Below are 23,212 nucleotides of genomic sequence, written 5' to 3'. Positions count from 1 at the left end.
TTGCATTTAGACCACCACCTTTTCTCCTTTTGCAGATAAAGGAAGTGTCACGCAGCTGTAAATTCGAGGAGGAGATCCGCCAGGAGCAGGAAGCGCGTCGTCGTGAGGAAGCAGAGCGGGAGCAGCGGAGACTCGCATTCAGACAGAAGGCGGCCCTCTTCCAGTAGCAGTCCAGCTGACCAGGGCATATCATGTAGTGTATCATATAATGGCAAGCCTATGAGCTGTCAAGTGAAAGCAGCAGACGTCTCTGTGTGTGTGTAATCTCCCACTCATGGTTACGAACTGCAACTGTGTCTTTATATTATTGAAAGTGGGCATGCTATCTTTAACATACGGAAAATTTTGCAGTTATTTTGGCAGACAATCAGACCAATTGCTCCCAAATACACAGTTTTAGGCAAGGTAGAAGTGTCTATGAAAAAAGAACATATTCATAAAAAAATACAGAAGTGATGAAATAACAATACACTATTTTTATGGTTTGTGTCAGAAGCATTTGTAACAATATCAGTGAGCACTTAACCCAATAAAAATTGTATCTTTCATCACATAAATTAAGAAATCCTTAGATCTCAAAAAGAGCACTGGAAAACTTGACTAGTTTGTGTAACGCATTTGAAGCTATCACATAGGTTGGTGATAAATTTGTGATGGTTACACTGCCATGACAGTAAGCATAAAATTGCATGTGGCATTGTTCTGACATTACACTCCTAAATTAGCTGTGTATTTTTTGGTTATTTTATTGAGATGTTCAGAAAGCTTGCATATTTCTGATAAAAGACCAGTAACTCTGTGCATTTATTATATAGTTCTTTAATCTGTTCGTGTATGTTAATATGTTAAATGTAGACTGAAAAAAAAGTTTTATTCCAGTGTTTTTTGAATGTGTGACTGATAAATGGCAAAGTTACCACATAATCACTGTCATTGTGTGGTGGTGAGGGATATAACCTATTGTGAAAAGACTATTTTTAAGTCACTGGAAATGTGTTGTACTGTGTATATATTTTTTCATGATGATTATTAAAGTCTCATCAGAATAAATCTTGTTTCTTTGTTTATTTTGAATCATAAAACATTAAAGCATTCAGTGTTTCCACAGAGTTATTGCTGAGAACTCATAATTCAGCCAGAAATTCACATTCAAAATAATAACAAATGAACAAGAAAATTACCTTCAATTGCCTAACTTGCTTAGAAATATTTAATAAAAAATGCAAATAAAAATGTTCAGACAGACAAACATATTTCTCAACATTAAATTTACTTTTATAGTTTCAATTTCTGTAATCGGGTGCTGCATAGGAAGAGAGAAAACATACCTAATTATAACATAATTGGTGACTAGTGTGACCCTGTTCTCCATGCAAATTTCTAATCATGTTTGTCCTCTGTTTATTCTCACAGTGGCTGATAGTGTTACAGATGACATTTTATGATGATTGGCTGAAAAGCAAGAATCATTCACCATAGCATTTCACCACCAATTACAGGCGCTGGACAATCACTAAGGTACTTCAATCATTGGCTTCTGTTTCGTCTAGTCGGTGTGCCCCTCAGTCTGTGTCACTTGCTGTTTTTCCCTCTGCAGCCCCCATGGTTTATCTGCCCCCTTTTCCTTCATACAGAGAGTTAATTGAGAACTGGAACACATACAAGACATGTTTGTGACAATGCTTCCAAGCTTCTGGGATTACCGACACTATTTTATATTGTGTCTTGTTCCTTTCATGGATATTGCCAAGAATGTATCAAGTGCTATGTCAACTCACCTGTTTGCAGTATCTGTCTTCTTTAACTTTTGACCAAATCTGTGAACTTTTCAAAATACTACTGTAAGAACACCCATGTTCTTGCATCCAGGTATCAATTTTCCTGCTGTAGGGAGCAACCACATCCTATCAAGCATGGGAGGCTGAACTCCATAGGTTAAGTACTCGTTGTAATTTTGTGCCAGATGTGCATAAGGAGCCGTATGCTGATCAGATGGTGAGAGATGCTGTCTATCATTCAGCTCTGGATCATGTGGTGCAAGTGAATGCTCTCCAGACTGAAAATCCATCCCTTTTGGAGGTTTTAGCTATTGCACTGTCATTAGAAGTGTCAAGCCCTTAAGGCTGGCCCACACATCTGATGTCTAACAGGTGACTGGGTAACATGCCCCAGGCCAACAGGTAGGGTTTGCACATATCACTGGCATAGGTAAGACACAGAGAGCCTACCTGAGCTTTAAACTTCGCAAATTTCCAATTCATCTCGGTCAGATGTTTGGTAGGTTTGACATGAGATGTGACCAACCTAAGGTGGGTGAGACTCCCCTCTGATTGGGTGGGGGGGGGGGGAGGGGGTCATATTTGGAAGGAGCACACCATCAGAATTGGTGGCAATCATGGGGAATTCTCTCAGAATGCGCCAAACACCTTCCTCTCAGTCTACATCTACTAAACATAAATGAAATGAGGCTAACGATTCAAAGACCCTCCCAGCTGCACATTGGTTCTTCATTGTTTAGGGTACTGAAGATGGTCAGTCCTTTGCTGCGGTTAATCAATTTATTATTCAGAATTGTTACAGTTGCTGGTCCTGTAAAATCCTGCTCTCATTTATGCAATGGCGCTTTGCTTTGAACGCTGAATTTTTCACGTGGTGTTATTTACACTAGGCTTCTTGATGTTCTGACTGAGACAGAAATCCAAACTTAGATCTCTGATCGGGTCGTCATCTCAGTACATTGGCTGATGGAAAAGAGTAGATGCATCCTTAATGCCCACATGCACTATTGTTCTCATGTTTGATAGAGTAGTGCTTCCATCAAAGATCAAAGCAGGCTATGAAGTTATCACACACCAACTGTACATTCCAAACCCAATGCACTGCTACCAGAATCATCATTAAAACTGTTGACACCTGGCCAAATATGTCACCTGCAGCAGGAGTGCTTGTGAGGGCGATTGTACACCACCTCCCCACTGTATCAATTGCAATGGCAATCATGCAGCCTCCTTCCGAGATCTCAATGAGTGGGCTATCCAGGAGATATTGGTGAAGGAGAAAGTGCCTTACCCTCTTGCTCGCAAGCTGTTCGCTACTTGTTGGAAACCTGCGTTTTATCATCTGGCACTTTCAGTATTGTTCTTCCTACATTTTGCTCCCTTAAGGACATTGCCATTCAGACATGTGACCTCAAATTCAGCACTGTGGTTGTATAATCACTTAGTGTCATAGTAGCATATCAATCTGCTTCTCCTCCAGCTATGCAACAAGCCACCAAATTACTGCCTCGCACAGCAAAACCATCTGCTACACAACCAGCAGGCCAGAAAGGACAGAAGAAAAGCTCTCGTGAAGAATTTTTATGTGCCTCCAGCCAGAAAACATCTGAATTGTCATCTGCCAAAAGCATAGGGTCCAAGAAATTGAACAAGGGCTAATGGTCTTCTCCTTCGCATACTCGGAGATCCTCTTCAAGCATGTTGCTGCGTGATACCCTCACCCAGCTGACCTCAGTGTCACTGTTACATAACACCACCCATTTTTCTGTCCTGAACTCTGCAGACTGTCCAAGGTGGAATGCCAATGCCTCTGTACATCTTGTGGAGCAGGATCCTCCATCCTCTACCTCTGTAACAGTGTGTCCTCAAAGGCTGGCATTCATCAGCCACTGAAGTGACACCCCTTCATTTTGTCACTCCTCTCCTTTCCTCATCATGAGTCTCTTCCAATGGAATGTTTGCAGCCTTTGATCCAACAAAAAGGACTTATGGCTGCTCCTAGAGTCACAGTATCCGCTTGTTCTCTGCCTCCAGGAAACAAAATTACACCCTCATGACTGCTTTGAGTTCTTGCATTTCTTCGCAGTCCACTTTGACCTTCCCCACTCAGGACAGCATTCCATCTCACAAGGGAGTCATACTGCTTATTGGGGGTGATGTTCATTGTCAAACTACCTCCCTCACCACCTGGTTTCCAGCTGTTGCAGTCAGAATTTTCCTTCCTCACGTCACCTTTTCCCTCCATACTGTTTACACTCTTCCATCATTAGGTGTCAGCAGGGCAAACTTCCTCCAGTTTATTGGGCAACTCCCTCGCCCCCTTTCTGCTGCTTGGTGACTTTAACGTGTACCATCCCCTTTGGGGCTTTCCCAGAACCTGTCACAGCAGTGCCCTCTTGGCTCGTCTTCTCAGTCAACTCAGCCTCATCTGCCTTAACACTAAGGCATCAATGCTCCTTTCAGACTCCATGCACACCTGCTCCCATTTGGACCTCTCATTCTGAACTGCCCAGCTTGCCCATCATCTTGAGTGGTCTGTTCTCTCTGACATGTACCTGAGAAACGATTTCCTGTGTGCTATCCATTTGCTTACTCCTACCCAACATACATGCAAACACAAGTTGCAGCTTTCTAAGGCTGCCTGGAGGCTTTACTCCTCTCTGGAAACCTTCAGTGAACAACTTTTACTTGGTTATGATGACCAGGTCCTATATCTTACCATTATTATCCTTACTGCTGCAGATCTTCCCATTCATCTTTTCCATGCCATGTCCTGGTCCCTTGGTGGACTGAGGCATGCTGTGATGCAATTTGCATGCAGAACATGCTTTCTGTGTTTTTAACCATTTTCCTAGGATGGTGAACTGTATTCGTTATGAACAGTTGCATGTATGGTGTCATCACATTCTTTGGGATGGCAAAATAGCTTGCTAAATTTCATTCCCTAGTTCTTTTAACAGTTCCACTCCCTTTCCCATTATGTGGGCCAACGTGTGATGGCTCTCTGGAAATGAGGTCCATTCCCCAATTTCTGGCATGAATGTAGCAAATGATGTCATAGTGAACCCTGTTGCTATCTCTAACACCTTGGGTTGCTATTTTGTGGAGATTATGGGCTCCATCCGTTATCGCACTGCCTTCCTCCATTGGAAACCAGTGGAGGCGGCTTGGGCGATAACCTTCTCTTCTCAGAATCATGAGTGATATGATGCTGCTTTTACTATGAGGGATCATGTTCTCACACCATTCTGATCCTCTGCCCCCAGAGCCAGATGATGTTAACATTCAGATGTTGTAACACCTTTCTCTTATGGGCAAACTCCTTCTCCTTAATAGGTGCATGCACATCTGGGCAAGGGCACATTTCCCAGACGCAGGCGCGAAGCCACTGTCATAACCATACCTAATCCCAGCAAGGACAACACCTATCTTCTAGCTACCCCCCCCCCCCCCCTCGCTCCCATTTCTCTCCCCCCTGCAGCTCTGGGGGTTAGAATAGGCCCGAGGTGTTCCTGTCTGTCATAGGAGGTGACTAAAAGGAGCCTCACACATTTCGGCCTTTATGTGACGTTCCCCTGTAGGGTATGATCTCCATTTCTAAAAATTTTCCCGAAGAGCGAGCCAACTGGGGAAGGGCGCCTTACATGGTGCATAGTGTCCATCATGCGCTGAGACCTCTTGCATCCTTCGTCGACATGGATCTGCACTTCCGGTCACTCTCCAGTTGTCGGGAGAGGTCACCCTCCTGGGTGCGTTTCCTCCATCCTCTGTGCAGTATCACCTTCTGTGCTGTCGATGATAATGGATTTCTTAGCTCGTTTGTGTCTGATATCCAGCATGATGGGCAGTCTGTTGTGGTGGGGGCACCATGTACCCAGTTGGTGTAGCCCCCTGGCGTGCTGATGCCTGCACCGTTAACTCCCCACGTATGCCAAGGAGTAGATGTCTTTCAACCTGGGACATTGGGACTCCTGGAAATGGCTATCCTGCCAGGTGGCCTTGGCTGCAGCTGGATGGTGCCCGTGGTGAGGGCCCCAGGTCAGAATGGGTGGCATCAGTGCGGATGACATGCCATGAAGCATAGTACATCATCTCTTGCTGGTGGTCAAACACCAGCAGTCTCTAAGCATTCAAGGTCTAACTTCAGTGCTATGAAATATGACTCCAAATTATTCCCCCAAATGACCACACCATGGACAGAATGCCAGGCTAAGGATAGCAGCAAAGCTTCTTCACCCTGGTCCTCGTGTGTACGAGATTTGATGTGGGAATCTTTCATGTCCACGAAGCCTCAGTTTTTTGTGGAGCATTTGGAGGACAAGTTTGGGGAGATGGAGGGCTTGTCCAAAATGTGGTCAGGGTTGGTCCTGATCAAAACTGCATCCTCTGCCAGTCACAGGCACTACTCACTTGTGACAAGCTGGGAGATGTTTCTGTTTCCATCACACCCCATGAGAGCTTAAATATGGTCCAGGGTATCATATTTCACAGGAACCTTCTTTTGCAGTCTGACGATGAGCTGTGTGCCAATTTAGAGCAGCGAGATGTCCATTTCGTCCAGCATGTCCACCGGGGTCCGAGGGATAATCAGGTTCGCACTGGTGCCTTCATCTTGGCCTTTGAGGGTGACACATTAACCAAGAAGGTCAAGATGATTGTCAACTGCTGTGACGTAAAGCCATATATCTCTCCCCTGATGTGGTGTTTTAAGTGCTGGAAGTTCGGCAGTATGTTTTCCCGCTGAAGTCCCAGCATCACGTGTTGGGATTGTGGATGACCTTAATATCCCAATACTCCTAGTGCCTTGCCTCCCATCTGTGTCAGCTGTGGAGAGCACAATTTGCCTTGCTCGGCAGACTACAGGATTCTCCAGAAAGAAAGAAAAATAATGGAATACAAGACCCTGGACCTACTAACCTACACTGAGGCTAAGAGAAAATATGAGAGGCTACATCCTGTGCATATGACGTCAACCTACACTGCTGCTATGACAATGGTTCTGCCATCTTCTGTTCCACTGTGTACAATTTGCTCTCAGAGCCATCAGACTCCACCTGCCCCCTTGATGATGGGGGCACTTCCCTCCCAGTTGCTCCTGCACAACTTACTTCAGGAGCAACACCTCCCCTTTAACCATCTCAGCAGGAGACGCGTTAGTCTTCTTCAGCTCCTCTCGCCAGGAAGGGATCCCTTGGGTCACTCCCTTCCCAGGTTCCTACCAGTGGCAAAGCTGACACATGCCAATGGCCGAAGCAACCACGGGTATCTCGTTGTAGGGCTTCACAGTCCTCCTCAGTTCCTGAGACTGAATCAGTGAAGCCTTCCCAGACAGACAAACTTAAGAGGTAGTGAGGGAAACCTAAAAGAAAAAGACCCCCAAGAACCAAGGCACTGCAGTGACACCCACACCACCATCACCACTACCTACAAGCTCAGTTGCCTGAGGATGAGGTGGAGATTCTGGCATCCATTGAGGACCTAGATCTTGATTGGCTCTCAGAGACAATGGATGTCGATCACACAGGTGGCAGCAGGTGACCCTGAGGCATAGACTGCCTCATTGAGTATTTCATGCCTTCCCAGTGTCAAGATTATGTAGTCCTCCAGTGGAATTATGGTGTTTTTTTCCACCACTTGGCTGAGCTACGGTGACTGTTGAGCTTTACACCTGCTTTCTGCATTGCCCTCCAGGAAACCTGGTTCCCAGCAATGCAGACACTGCCCTCCATGGCTATAAGAGGTATTACAGGACCTGTAGTGACTATAATAGAGTGACAGGTGGAATTTGAGTCTATGTCCTGAACTCATTATGTAGTGAATCTGTGACTTTTCAAACTCCTCTTGAAGCTGTGGCTGTCAAGATAAGGACGGCACAGGAAATGACTGTCTGCAATGTAGGTCTTCCTCCAGATGGTCAGTACACTTGCACATACTGGTTGCACTGATCAAATCCCTAAACCTTTCCTACTTTTGGGAGATTTTAATGCGTATAACCGTTTGTGGCACCATGCTTACTGGCCGAGGTAGGGTGGTCAAAAATTTGTCACAACTCGACGTGTACATCTTAAATACAGGTACCCCCATACATTTCAGTGTGGCACATGGCACATATTCAGCAATTGATCTCTGCAGTCCTGGCCTTCTCCCATCTATCCACTGGAGAGCACCTGACTATCTGTGTAGTAGTGACCACATCGCCATCTTCCTGTCACTCCCTCAGCGTCATGCCCATTGGTGCCTACCCAGATGGGCTTCAACCAAACCAGACAGGGAAGGTTTACCTTAGTCATCAGCACCAATGATTTTTGTTATCGGCTTCCAGAACACTGCTCAGTATTTACAGCAGAGTTCCTTGCCCTGTGTCAGACCATGCAGTACATACAGTGACACAGGATTTTCAATTGTCATTTGCTCTGACACTCTGTGCCATTCAGAGCCTGTGTGTGCTGTACACCATCCATCACTTAGTGCAATCGGTCCAGGAAAGCTTCTACTTGCTCACTCTTGATGGAGCCGCTGTGGTGGTCATGTGGGTCCCTAGTCAGACCGGTCCAACAGTAAAAGGGGCTGCTGATGCTGCTGCCAAGGCTGCAGTCCTTGTACCTCAGACCACTATTTCACCTATCCCCTCCAATGATCTCTGTGTTGCTGTCTGTCAGCAGGTGGCATCACCAGTGGTCTTCCCTTCATGGGAACAAACTACAGGGAATTAAACCTCTCCCAGTGACTTAGCTCACCCCTTCTCAGCCCTCTCACTGCAATATCATTATTTTAGCTAGGTTGTGTTTTGGGCACTGTCTTTCTACCATTGCGCCATTTCCTAAGCGGTGATCACCCACCACTTTTTCGCTCATTTTCATGTCTTTGATGGTTCGTCCTTTCCTGGTGGAATGCCCTTTTTTTCACCATTTGCATTCAAATTTACTGTTTGCCATATGATTTATCAGCTGTTTTAGTGATCGACCCATGGGCTGTTGACTGCATTTTACTTTTTATCTGTTGTAGCAATAAGACAAAGGCACTTGATCTTTAGTTCAGGACCTCTGTTTTGCATCTATGACACAATTTATTTCCCTTTCTTCAAGAAGTAGTATCTGTTTTTAGCTGTCTTTCATTTCATCTACTGGGCTTAGGGTGTAGTCACTTTTAAGGCGGCTGGCCTCGCTCTCAGCAGCAGCCACATCATCAAAGTAAACAGGTCGGTAAGCAGCAGCATATGCATTCCGTGCTCCTCTTCTGCCCTTATTGTTCATTAACCATGAGCACTTAGATTGTCCAAAATGCTTTGCTATCTTTCATGGCTTCTATTTGTAATGCAGCAATCCAGTACAATGATCCTGATGTAGATATGGATGTAAACATTGTATCAGCTATTTTTGTTGTGCCAAACAAGCTTTTCATTGATGTTATGGTTTTTCCTTAAGTTCTGCACATGCAAATGTATATAGGAGGTGTGGCAACTTTGTTAAACTCACAAACTTATGTGGACTTGGGCTCCCCTCCACTTCTAAGATGTCACAAATGTTAGTAAATTACAATAGACTGAGTATTCCTGTTCTCAGCCAATTCCCTTCTGCAATGACCTTTAAGTCAGTAGTCCGGTCACTGACATTTCTCATTGTAGGTAACACACATATGGAGAATCTTTTTTAATTGGTTGCTTTTAAGTTTCTTTGGTTTTACCATTTCAGCTGAAGTTAATTTATTGCCTGAACAAGGGCCATATACACAACTAGATGCATTATGTCCAGAGTTTCCCCTCTTTGTTGTCTCCTGGATTGAAGTGTGCCAACAGTTGTAAAGTGCATGTTACCATGAAGCATTCTGATCTGCCTCTTTTTTTTTTCCAGGACCATTCAGTTCCAGTGGTACTAAGGGAATGAGTCAAAGATGAATTAGATTGCCTCATGGTATCCGGCATTGTTTGGCCTATTGCATCAAGTGATTGGTCTGCCCCCTTAGTTATAGTAAAGAAATCATTTGGCCAGTTATGCCTCTGCAGAGATTTTAAATTTCATGTGTATGCACACTCTATGGTGGATAAGTACCCAATACCATGCCTGTATAAACTTCTTGCAAACTTATCAGATGATAAATATTTCTCTCAAATTAACTCATCAGATGCCTATTTACAGCTTCTTGAGATACAAAGTCAGAGTCTATATTAGTTATCAATAACACTTTTGGACTTTACCACTACTTGTGGTTACCTTTTAGAGGTGCCAGTGCCCTTGCTATTTTTCAGTGCTTTTTGGAACAACTTACATCATCTGTGCAAATTATTTGGATGACACTGTAGTTTCTGGTGCCTTCAGCGGGTAACATTTACAAAATCTCCATACTCTTCATTTTCTGTCCCAAAAGTGGCTGGGCTGAAGTGTAATTTAAAAATGTCGATTTTTTTTCTTCAACCCTCTATTGTTTATCTTGGATTTGAAGTTTTCTCATGAGGATCTCAAACCCTTGTATCAACATGTTTCTGCTATTGTGTCACTTCCAAACCCTACATCAAAGAACTTCAAGTTTTTCCAGGCAAAGTTGCCTGCTACCATAGATTTTCACCTGGGGTAGTGACAATAGTGCAGCCATTACATACATTGCTGCACAAAGGGATTCAGTTTTGCTGGTTGCTGACTTGTGAAACAACATTTTCCACCCTTAAGACCATGTTGCAGTCTGTACTCTGCTTAATGATGTACCAACCAGGCCCCCACTTTGTCTTTGTGATGGATGTTTCACAGTACGGTTAGGGGGCGGTACGGACTCATAGATATCCTGATGGCTGAGAGCAGCCTATTGCTTATGCCTTCAAAGCTCTGACTCCTGCTCAAACTAGGTACTTTCAGATAGAAAAAGGAGCTTTGGTCACTGTATATGTTATGAAGAAATTTCATGTTTTTCTCTATGGCACCAAATTCCACCTCGTCACCAATCACAAATGATTGGTTTCCTTATTCAGTCCTTCTGCATCGTTACCAGATTGTTACGTCAATGAGTAAAGCAAAGTCTCAATTACATTAGTAACAACAAAACAGGGAATTGTTAAGGTGTTGTTAATAACAAAAGGGTAAACTATAAAGAAACAACAGTAATATATTTAGGTGTGGCAAGAGAAGCCACAGACCCAGAAGTGGTCTGGCTAGCCAGTGCCAGGCTGATGGGCAGCTGTATTTGATAACAAGCTGAAAGCTGTAAGCCATAAAGGCACAAGGGGGGCTGTGTGTATTTTTAACAACGGGGTCCATGATAAGGAATGAAATTAAAGTAAATAGGCATACAGCACTTCTGGTCAGAAAGAGAGAGAGAGAGAGAGAAGGAGAGATGGTCTTCTGTTGGGGCCAGCACTATGTCATGAGAAGCCAATACAGGGCTTAGGACGCAGTGTGTGACCCTATTAAGAGAGGCGTCTCTACCCCTCTACCCAGCCGCTGAAGAACAACAGAAGAATAGTGCACAATGATAGCCAATAAGAAAGCACGTAGCCTGCAACATTACGTCATGGCATTAGCCGCTGGGGTTGAAGGAGAAAGTGATACAAAGAACTTGGCAGCAAGATGTTCTGAGAGAGGTGGTTGGAGGAGAGTCAGAGAAGAGTTTAGAGGCAGTTAGAAGCAGTCTAGAAGTGAGGAAGCTGTCTGAAGAGTCTGAAGGAGTCTGATAGGCAGCAGCTGTGGGACTTTGAATTAGTAATGCAGATTGCATTTGAAAGGTAGACAGAATGGCATTTGTGTTATGCCGTCTCTGTATCAGACTTGGCCGCTCATTGGAAACTTCTCAGCCAGAGAAGTAGGAATTCATTCTGTATCTTTTCAAATAAACTTCAAATTGTTAAAACGTTTCTGGAGATTTGCTTTAATTATCTCCCAGGCTTTGCTACTTTCACACCAGACATTGTAACTCTTAGCTAGGTCAAAGGCCAACCAACTAAGCTATGTTTACAAACTGTGTCACTCAATCTCGGGCAAAACTCACACTTGGTATGTTACAAGATAAAGTGGCACATTGCATTCAGTACTGGGCTGTTTTCCTTCAATGTTATAACTAAGGGATGCATTTCTGCCATAAAAATCAACATATAAATGATGATGCTTTGTCCCAGCTGCCTGGCTGGTCTGAACCCAGGAGTTGAGCAGGAGGAATTCCTTTGCTTCCACATTGGTATTGCCATGCAGTAGATGGTTGATGATTTTCCTGTAACTAGCTCATGGATAACAAGGGCTGAGCTTCATTTGTAAAACATAGTTGGCCATATACATCACCTTCTCATGCATCTGACCCCCTCTTTCAACATCAAAATTATGTTGTGGATGTGTTCTGCTTTTAGACATGGAACACATCGCCTGACGGGTAGTGCATGCACATCATTGGAGTGTATCAAGCACAAAAGCATTGACCCACTGATACATGTTTCAGCCTGGCTTGAATGGTGACATCACCCACCTGGTTGCCTACTGTTCACAGTATGCAATGCAATAAGCAATTCTCCAGGTGTTGACACCTCCTTGGCCAATGCCGTTGCAAGCATGGGATGATGTACATGTGGATTTTGCTGGTCCCTTTTTTCATAATTATTGGCTGTTGGTCATTGACACATGCTCATTTTCTGTATGTCATTCATTGCCCTTCCACATCCACAACTGCCCCGTTTCACAGCTTGTCCAGAATTTTTTCACACAAAGGTTTGCCCACAATGTTAGTGTCTGACAGTGGTCCATAATTTTCATCACAAGAGGATATTGAGTTTTGTAATTCCCATGGTATCCATCACGTATTCAACCCACCTTTCCATCCAAAATCTAACAGTGAGACAGAGAGAATACCAGAGCGAACATTCAAAATACAGAATGAAAAAGTGTGTTGCCAACTCTTCATCCAGTATTGCTGTAAATTGGTTTCTCTCCTCATACCATTTCACACCATTTGGTGAAAAGAGCCCGGCAGAGCTACTTGGACATTAGCCTGTGCAGCTGTTACACCTCTTGTGGCTGAGTGTAGGTGTGTGGTTTCAGATGTTGCCATACATAGATTCCAGCTGTCATCACCAGATGCCAGGAACAGTGTCACTGCAATATCCACACAGAGGGCAGTCTCTGCTCGAAGCACCATTATCAGTTTTGCCTTCACATGGACGGTAGGGTGCCTCTTCATGTCACACCCTTGCATCAGAGCCAGTCCACATCAGGTGTCAGATCACCTGTTGCTGCTGGTTTTCCACTCCCACGTGAGTGAGGGCATCCATCCTTGGCAACTGAGCCAGTAGTTCCTTTATTTCTTCTGACACCATCATCAGCTCATTGTGTATGTAATTGGTTCCTACTGATGTTAGTTTAATACTGTGTTCATGTTGTTAAGCCCTCCTTGGAATAAAGTTGTGTTCAGTCTACTGGTTGTATTGTACTTACACCTAACTATAGCATAGAACATAGAAGATAATAAGAAATTACTGCATTGTAACCTCTTAAAAAGCCAACTTTGAATGCACATAAGAGGTAGGAGGGGATCGAGATGTGACAATTTTATGGTTGGTTTCTTTGGATTGTGGGAAGACTGTAAGTAACTCAAAAAATCTCTCTGCTAATACCTTAGTTAATTCATAAGTTTAGTGAGAAGTCATTGAAGCTGTTAACAACTCATCTTTCTCAAACTGAATGGTTTGTCTCCTCCTATTGTTATTTGAATCTGTTTCCACAGTTAACCTTATGGATCTGCCTTCACAATTATTAAATACTTGGAGCCAACTACTAGCCTCTCAATAAAATACAAGATTGATTCACTGTAAGGAACTCATCTGTGCAGTATTCAGCAACCAATATGAACATAACTGGGAATTTTCATAATGCACAAATACATTGTGTGAATGTCATTTTCTAAATATGTGCTGGGTGCATCCTTCTGTTGAGTAAGTAAATGAAAACCAAGAAGTAATTAAAGATGCATTGTTCCTGACCTATTAACACCATCTGAAGATATATTTCAGCCTCAAATAATGATACACACATTTTCAGTAACTTAAAGACATTGCAACATATACTGTCAACAGACTTTTATTTTTAACAACTACAGTTAATTTAGTCTAGCTTTATGAGTAGGAACCAACAATATCTGTTTGTGATTGCATAACTGGTGATGACTAACTACCTGAGAAAGCCTGTTGACTGCTTATCTGCAACTGTCTGTCACATTATTTACTATGCCTGTTTATAGATTCATTGTGCTGGACATTGCCTAAAAATTAGTTACAGAATAATAAAATACAGATGTTAAATGTTGTAGAGGAGCCCAGTGTAGATCAGACCATTATCTAGTGAAAATGAAGAGTTCTTGGCCACAGAAGAATACAAAGAATGATACTAACAACACTAAAATAAATTTTACTGAGAGAGGTCAAAATCTACAATGTTGACAACCTACATGATGAAAGTATACAAACATTCTTTGCTGCCAGAATGAAAAGGGCACTGGGAGAATCTTTGGAAGGAAGTATAGATGAAATATGAGTACATAAAAACTAGTGTTATAAATGTAGCAACAGAGGTGCTCGTCATAAGGGGAAAAAACCACAGCTGTACATGAAATCACAGAATTGTACAGTCTTTGTAAGCAGCTATTATCACTGAAGTTCCACAGTTATCAGTTGTAAATTAATTGTTAATTGTCAATGGAGTGGACTGTGCTGTCAACAAATGTAAGTGCAAATAAAAAGTGCACACAATACATACAGTTCTGATGTGTCTCAAGAGTGTGAAAATTGAGAAACAATGTCAACATATGCTCAAAAACAGTGTATCGTGACACTCAAAAATGTAAATATCTATAAATATATAGATGTTATAACTTACCAAATGAGAAAGTGGTGGTATGTTGATACACACAATAAAAAACACATAAACACACACACAAATTTCATTTTTACCATGTGGAATGTTTCCCTCTATTATATAAATATAAAAAAATAAGTGTAAGCCATCTAACTTACATTTTATAATTTTATACAAAAAACTGTGCATGTATATTGCAGGATTACTTGGAAATGACAGTGTCAAAACAAGATTCATCACATGTAAATAATGATCAGAAAATCAGGAAATACTGCATGAGAAATACAAACCAGGAAAGTCTACATTCACTACTTGTCATGCTCCTTTACACTGAAAATATAGCTTACAGGATCTTTCAATCCTTGAAACTAGATAAGTTGTTGAGGGAGTGGCAAATGAGTTAACTTTTATAATTTTCTTTTGAATTAGTACAGATTCTCAGTTTCTTGTTTTATGAAAAATAGGAGTATGTTGAATGCTTCTGTGGCAGAGTACATTACTTTACCTTTAATCTTAGAGAATGAAGCAAAGTGGGGGTAGTGTTGCATGGGATGGGTAGAGGGAGAGAGATGTGGGAGGCAGGAAGAGGGAGCCAGGGAGAGGGATAGGGGTGGCTTGCTAGTGGCTCAGAGGTAGGCAGCTTGTTCCCCAGATAGGAATGTGGGAGGGAGGGATTGGCGGGTATGGGGAATGGCACGCACTGAAGGTGATGTGGGGACATGAATTGGGAGGGGGAAACTGTTGGGAATAGGGTGCAGGGACAGTGGGTTACCAGTGACTGAGACCTGGATGAGCACATGAGCACAGGAGCAGAGGATCTGCTTAGTTCAGAGGAGCTGGAGGTAGAGGGACAGACCCACATGGTGTGGGTTGTGAATCGGCTGTTGAAATTTAGCATGTTGTGCTCAGCTACATGCTGTGCTACCATGTAGTCAACTTTATTCTTGGAAACAGTTTGACAGTGACCATTAATCCTGGTGGGCATCTGGTTGGGTCATACCAGCATAAAAAGCTGTGCAGTGTTTGCAGGGGAGTTGGTATATGACATGGCTGCTTTCACAGGTGGCTTGGCCTCTCATGGGGTAGGATAAGCCTGTGACAGGTCTGGAGCAGGAGGTGCTGGATGGGTGGATTGGGTTGGTCTAGCACCTTGGTCTACCACGGGGGTATGACCACTGTGGCAAGGGTTTTGAAGTGGGAGTGGCATAGGGGTGGACTAGGGTTTTGTGTCAGTTGGGCAACCAAATAACACTTTAGGAGGAGTGGGTAGGACGTTGGGTAGGATGTCCCTCATTTCAAGGCATGATGAGGGATAGTCAGGGCTTTGATTAACTCTCATAATTACTTGAAATGATGGACACACTACCCGCAGTTCTTCCCATCCCTCTTAAAGTGGAAGTTATGTAACAATCCCCATGTCACCTTCAGCATGATGAGGAATAATCAAGCTTTCTCTCTCATCATTTCCTGAAATGAGGGAGATGCTACCCTCAGTTCTTCTCACCCCTCCTAAATTGATGTTCCATTGCAATCCCCATATCACCTTCAGCATGTGCTGCTCCCCACCGGCTCTGACAGTTGTGCATCACATTCCTAGCCCATGAACTGCCACCCCTCTCTCCTGTAGTCCTAGCTGGCAAACTGCCTGCCTTCCTCTGACCTGTTAACTACCCACCCTAATCCCTCTCCCTGCCTCTCACCTCTCACTCTCTCCCTAAACCCATACACCCAACACCACCTCCACTACAACACAGTCCACTTGCCAAAATGCAGCAGTGGCACTGTTTGTCCAGCTGGCACCAAGTAAGTGCATAGTTGGGTGCATACAAGTGTGTAAGTGTGTGTGTGTGTCTTACTCTGAAAGTCAGCAAGCCATTTTTTAAAAAAAAATCTGTATCTGCCCATTAATGATGCAATACTTCTGCTTTTTGGTGAGTGGTCTCCTTCAGTCCAAAAGCATTTGTAACTAATTACATTACATTTTATTCAACAATGAAGAGTAGGTACAATAGGCATTGCTCTTACAGGAAGTGCACAATTTGAGACTTTTAATAAAATAATTGTTACATTGCAGTAACTGAAACAGAATAAAAGAAACAAAATTTATTATTTCAGTACAATTCTTCTGGGAAAGAGTCTACCCAGTGAGGTGCAGGAAAAGTCACACACACACACACACACACACACACACACACACACACACACACACACACACACACGCACGCATCAGTATCCATTTGAAGAAAGTGAAGCCAGAGTTACTTGTTGTGATATATAAAAACTAATCTACTACAAAATTATTAAGTTCTGTCCCCACCCCCCAACCCCCCTCTCCCCACACTTCAAATCTTGGATATGCTCTTGCGTCTGGGTATGTGACAGTATGGTGAGGATGTGATAAGGCTGCCAGTATGTCAGCTACTACTGCAAGCAGCCTTCATCAAGATAACTCCATGATGAAGGCTGCATCTCGCACTAGCCAAAACATTATCACATTGTGATGGGGGTCATTTTATTGAAATGGACTCTGGCCATCAAAGGTTGCACTTATAAATTTGTTATCCTATCTTCTTTCATACTGTGAAACTAATCACTTAAAGGTAAATGAAGTGTTTCATATAGTGTATAATAATGACATTTCAAGTACAACTATCATAATGTCTTATTGACTCATTGTGGAATTATGCCTGAAGCAAAACAAAACTTGCAGTCATGCAAAGTAAGATACAGAAATCAAAAAGTAAACAATGAGAACTTAGAAGTATGATTTCTTAAGTGAATTTTTGATCTCTATGGCAGAAGACTAGTCACTTTTCCATTTAAATCCATGTTTCATTGTCAAGAAAGATACAATAGAAAAGCAAAATTACACAGCTTTACATTACATTGTTTTATTATAACAGAGCATTATGAAAAATATATATATTAAAAATCAGTCTTTGTATATTAAATCTGAAACTTTGTACTAACATGGATGGAAAAATGCATGTAAATGCAAACAAGCTCTAGACTGACTCAACCCAACAGCATTGAATACTTACATTGGCAAGCTGTCAACTTATAATGTTTATCATATTGCCATCTATACTACTCTGAGCACAAAATCAGGCTGCCCTGGGTATTTTCAATCAAGAGCTGGTGTTTGTACATATCTCAGGAAATGTATAATGTAAGAAGGTAATCCAGAAAGTAATGACCTGTGCTACATTCCCACTGCAGAGATTGATATCAGGCTTCTATCCAAGGTGGAATGTTTTCCTTATCATCCTGTCCCTATGTTAAAAGAGTGCCAGTCAAAATAAGTTATTACACTTCTGTGTCTGTTTAAAAGTAAACTGAGTGACACAAAGTCCTGCTGATTGTGGAGTCAAGTGTGTTACACCGTTTCTGAATACTCAGAAATTCAAATACATATAATTTCATGGTCAACTAAAGGAACTGTATGATGGCAGTAATTAATGAACCAAGTGTGAGAAAGTGGTGTGAAAGTATGACAATGAATGAACCAATGTGCATGACACATTCTGATTTGTGTGCCTGTCAACCATCCCAGATAATTTTGTGAACTCAGTGAAGAATAAAAATCATGCAAGACTTCTTTCTATGGAGCAAGGTTGCAAAATGTTTAGCAAGTATAGCTGAGGTGACAAATACAGACAACAACTAGCTTAAAGGAATGGTGGCAACTGACTACAACACAACAAATCTAAAGCTCTGAGATAGATATGAAAAATATTTAAATAGTGGATCTTATTTTGTAGAGAACTGAAATAAGATTCAATTTTGTAAGTGTCAATGTTTTTGATAGTAAAATACATTTCTTGAATCATAAAGCCAAACAGTCGTTACTTTCTGGATTACCCCATTTCAAAAACAGTTATCCATGGGCCAGCATCAGTTCATTTGATCACTATGAGTAGGTTGTTTATGACAGTTTGTTGTATATTGTCTCTTAGTCTGTTGAGAATCTTCTTCCTTAATTTCACCTTGAGACTGGGTAGTATCTAGTGGCACTTCACTGTCCTTACTGCAGCCTCTTTCAACATCGATGTCTCTGGGTTTACACTCACAGTTTCCAGGGTCAGCACCATTCACTGGAGATGCAGATTCATTCAGTTCAAAGCTCTTGTTTACTGCAGCAATAGGTTGCTCTCCACTACTGTCCTTCTCGGTCTCTTTTGCATAATTTTTTCTGTATTCCACATACATCCAGCTGTAACAAATAAATTATAGGAAGTTTTCTATTATTGTGTATGTTCTCTTAACTCTTCTGTACTATACAGATTACTTCATTCATTCATTCATTGTCATAATGTGAAATGTGATTTATTCATCTCATTACATACAATTTTCAAATCATTTGATTGATGTATAGAAGACATGTCAAATTTTACAATAAGAATATCTTTTAGTAGAAATACAAAAGTTTACATTATTTTATTTACATTTCTTCCACCAGAAAAGTAAAAAGCAATCTTTTCAGTGTTAAATACACATGGTGTCTCAAAAGATTCTTTACTTTATCAACATCATAACTCAGTTTGTAGTTAACGTATTCTTGGAGAATAAAAGTAAAGTTCATCTGATGAGCCAACTCAGAGTTTTTTTTGTGTAGGGTAATGACTAAATGTGTTTCCTTTCCAGGTGACAAGAGCAGCGTAAATGAAAAAAAAAAGTTTACATCTTCTGGAATCATTTCAGGCATTTCAATTTCGGTTATTGTTTGTGGGGATTTCAACATAGATTTTCTGAAAGAGTCTAATAAAAAGCTTGACCTTGAAGTATTACTTTGTTCTTTCAGTTTGACATCAGTTATTGATTTTCCCCACTTAGGTGGTACAGGAAAGCAGTAAACTGATAGATAATGTTTTTATAGATCAAGATAAATTTTATCAGATAAAAAAACTTTTCCTGTTAAGAATGGTCTTTCTAATCAATGCAAAGCAGTCCTCCAAAACAATGTACTCAGTTAACAATTTAACAATTGCAAATTTTAGGGAACACTTGCAACAGTTAGACTGAGATGAGGTATAGGGCAAACCTTATGCTAATTTAAAATTTAACCTATTTCATGATACTGTTGTGAGTATGTTTGTAAACAATTTCCCTAAGAAAACAGTGAAACATTATTGTATGAAACATTATTGTATGAAACATCTAAAAAGCCATGGCTTACTAAAGGAACTGTATTAAGAAAATTTATCTATAAAGTCCAGAAGTATGTGCATTATGTCTGAGATTAGCACCTCTGTTAATAAAATTAAAACAATTTGGGATATAGTTAAAAGAGAAACAGGCAAACTGATAGCACTGGAAGACTGTATGTGTATTGACTCAATGCAGAGAGAAAGGGCCTAATGTAACAACTTCTGCCCAATCCCACTTCTGACAGCTTTAACCAAAATTCTTGAAAAAGTCATGTATTCAAGAGTAGCTTCACATATTTGTAAAAATTAAGGATTAACAAACTGTCAGTTTTGTTTTTCAGCAAGGCTTCTCAACAGAAAATGCTATGTATGCTTCAACTGATCAAATATTAAATGCTCTGAATAACCAAACATCATGAATTGGGATATTTGTGATCTCTCAAAGGGTTTTGACTGTGTGAATCACAAAATTCTTCTACATAAGCTTAAATATCATCATCTGAGTAGGACAGTGCATAAACGGTTTAATTCATATTTAACTGGAAGAATGCAGAAGGTTGAAATTAACAGTACAGATAGTCTGCAGAAATCAGCAGCAGAGTCCCACAGGGTTCAGCCTTGGTTCACTTATTGTTCTTAATGTATATTAATGACTTGCCAGTCTGTATTCTGCTGATGATACAAGTATAGTTATCACACCCAACAAACAAGAATTAATTAACTGAGGAAATTGTAAATAATATCTTTCAGAAAATTATTAAATGATTCTCTGCAAATGGGATCTCACTAAATTTTGAGAAAACACAGTATATTCAGTTCTGTACAGTAAATTGCATAACACCATTGATAAATGTAGACTTTGAACACAAGTCTGTTGTTAAGGCAGAATATTCAAAATTGCTGGGTGTGTGCATTGATGATCTACTGAAATTGTTATGTTCACCTACTTATGCTATTAGGTTTATTGAAAAATTTTGTGATAAACATATCATTAAATTAGCCTAGTATGCCTGTTTTCATTCTCTACTTTCATATAGCATCATATTTTGGGGTAACTCATCATTAAGAGAAAAAGTATTCATTGCACAAAAGTGTGTCATCAGAATAATAGCTGGAGCCCACCCAAGATCCCTTTCCGGATATTTATTTAAGGAACCTGGAACTTGGAACCTGGGATATTCACAGTATCTTCTTCTCTCTCTCTCTCTCTCTCTCTCTCTCTCTCTCTCTCTCTCTCTCTCTCTATATATATATATATATATATATATATATATATATATATATATATATATATATATTAAAAACAAAGATTCCAAGACTTACCAAGCGGGAAAGCGCCGGCAGACAGGCACATGAACAAAACACACAAACACACACACAGAATTACTAGCTTTCGCAACCGATGGTTGCTTCTTCAGGAAGGAGAGGGAAAGACGAAAGGATGTGGGTTTTAAGGGAGAGGGTAAGGAGTCATTCCAATCCCGGGAGTGGAAAGACTTCCCTTAGGGGAAAAAAAAAGGACAGGTGTACACACACACACACACACACACACACACACACACACACACACACACACACACACACACACACACACAGACACAAGCAGACATATTTAAAGGCAAAGAGTAAGGGCAGAGATGTCAGTCAAGGCGGAAGTACAGAGGCAAAGAAGTTATTGAAAGACAGGTGAGGTATGAGCGGCGGCAACTTGAAATTAGCGGAGCTTGAGGCCTGGCGGAAATCGAGAAGAGAGGATATACTGAAGGGCGAGTTCCCATCTCCGGAGTTCGGATAGGTTGGTGTTGGTGGGAAGTATCCAGATAACTCGGACGGTGTAACACTGTGCCAAGATGTGCTGGCCGTGCATCAAGGCATGTTTAGCCACAGGGTGATCCTCATTACCAACAAGCACTGTCTACCTGTGTCCATTCATGTGAATGGACAGTTTGTTGCAGCAAGAAATTCATGAGTTTGTCTCTGAACCTGTACAAGTCCATCCACTTGATACAATTTTAAACAATACTCATCCAACCAGGCAACATGTTTCCAGTCATCAACAGTCCAATGTTGTTGTTGAGGACCCAGGCAAGGCATAAAGCTTTGTGTCATGCACTCATCAAAGGTACTCAAGTGGGCCTTTGGCTCTGAAAGGCGATATCAATGATGTTTCATTGAATAGTTCACAAGCTGACACTTGTTGATGGCCCAGAATTTAAATCTGCACCAATTTGTGGAAGGGTTGCACTTCTGTAACATTAAACAGTTCTCTTCAGTTGTTGTTGATCTCATTCTTGCAAGATGTTTTTCCGGCCACGGCAATGTCAGAGATTTGATGTTTTACTAGATTCCTGATATTCATGGTACACTCATGAAATGGTCATATGGAAATATCGCACTTCATCACTGTCTCAGAGATGCTGTGTCCCATTGCTCATAACTGTAACTCCACATTCAAACTCACTTAAATCTTGATAATCTGCCATGGTACCAACAGTAACCTATCTAACAACTGCACCAGACACTCGTTATCTTATATAAGTGTTGCTCACCTCAGTACGATATTCTGCCTCTTGTTTACATGACTCTGTATTTGAATACACATGCCTTTACCAGTTTCTTTGGCACTTCAGTGTATATTATAAAACTTCATGGTTTCTTGACATTTCTTCTCAGTATCCTCACTGACCTGACACCCTCCATGCATATTACTCAGAACAAGAACTTTTTTTTATTTTTCCCTTTGTATACAAGAGAAGATTGTTGCCTGACTTGTACAAGTGTGTTGCATAGAATGCGCCATCTCCACTTCGTGACACAGGAGAGATCTCTGAAGAGTGTCAACTAAACTTGTTCCTTTTTGTTTCAGTGCATTTATCAGTTTCACAGAGATGGAGAAGTTGTCAGTCATGATGTTATGACCGCAGTTGAGAAATGGATGTGCCAACTTTATACCAACATGGTGACCAAGATCCTTGCTTCGATCACGAGTTGCATGTTGGCCGCAGTAAGATGAATCCATTCAGAAAGTAGCTCTCATCAGCATCACACAAAAGTCAGTATTTTATCCTATGATTATCGGGTTTGCTCAGCATGTACTGCACAAATGAGCAACTGCACTTGCAAGGATACAGCTCCTCGTTGACAGTCATGTTCTCCTCGTTGACAGTTATGTTCTTGCCTGGCTTGGAGCGGGCAATGCAGTTATGAGTAAATAGATTCCATATATCTGAAGCAAGGGAAAATTGATCAGTTTGCTTGTCTCCTTGATAACATAGAATCAACTCTAAGATGACTGCAGTCTGTAGGGAACCGAAAACCACGCTGATATAAAGCACCATCCAATCTCCGAATTTTTCATATTTCAGGTTATTTTGTCCTAAACTGTTGTAATACAGTCCAATATATCATGAATAATATTGAAGCATGCCCAGAAACTATTTTAGAGTCTGAAAACTGGTGTCATTGCTAT

At 41.3% G+C, this 23,212-nt stretch overlaps 2 protein-coding genes across 5 annotated transcripts in view; one reads left to right on the top strand and one right to left on the bottom strand.

Annotated features, from left to right (window-relative positions):
- Positions 1–1,050, top strand: part of LOC126335313 (EF-hand domain-containing protein D2 homolog) — a 262,639-nt gene extending 261,589 nt beyond the window's left edge. The window contains exon 4 of the mRNA XM_049998460.1: positions 36–1,050. Within this exon, the coding sequence (XP_049854417.1) occupies positions 36–167 (132 nt within the window). The 3' untranslated portion in view covers positions 168–1,050. The remainder of the gene's footprint in view (positions 1–35) is intronic.
- A 16,153-nt stretch (positions 1,051–17,203) lies between these two features.
- LOC126335312 (solute carrier family 46 member 3-like) overlaps positions 17,204–23,212 on the bottom strand; it is a 458,236-nt gene continuing 452,227 nt past the window's right edge. For all 4 annotated transcript variants that reach the window (XM_049998458.1, XM_049998456.1, XM_049998455.1 and 1 more), the window contains exon 10: positions 17,204–18,809. In XM_049998458.1, the coding sequence (XP_049854415.1) occupies positions 18,491–18,809 (319 nt within the window). In that variant the 3' untranslated portion in view covers positions 17,204–18,490. The remainder of the gene's footprint in view (positions 18,810–23,212) is intronic.

The sequence above is a fragment of the Schistocerca gregaria genome, chromosome 2 (assembly GCF_023897955.1).
Source record: "Schistocerca gregaria isolate iqSchGreg1 chromosome 2, iqSchGreg1.2, whole genome shotgun sequence".
Taxonomy (NCBI): domain Eukaryota; kingdom Metazoa; phylum Arthropoda; class Insecta; order Orthoptera; family Acrididae; genus Schistocerca; species Schistocerca gregaria.
This window is presented reverse-complemented; position numbering and strand designations above follow the sequence as displayed.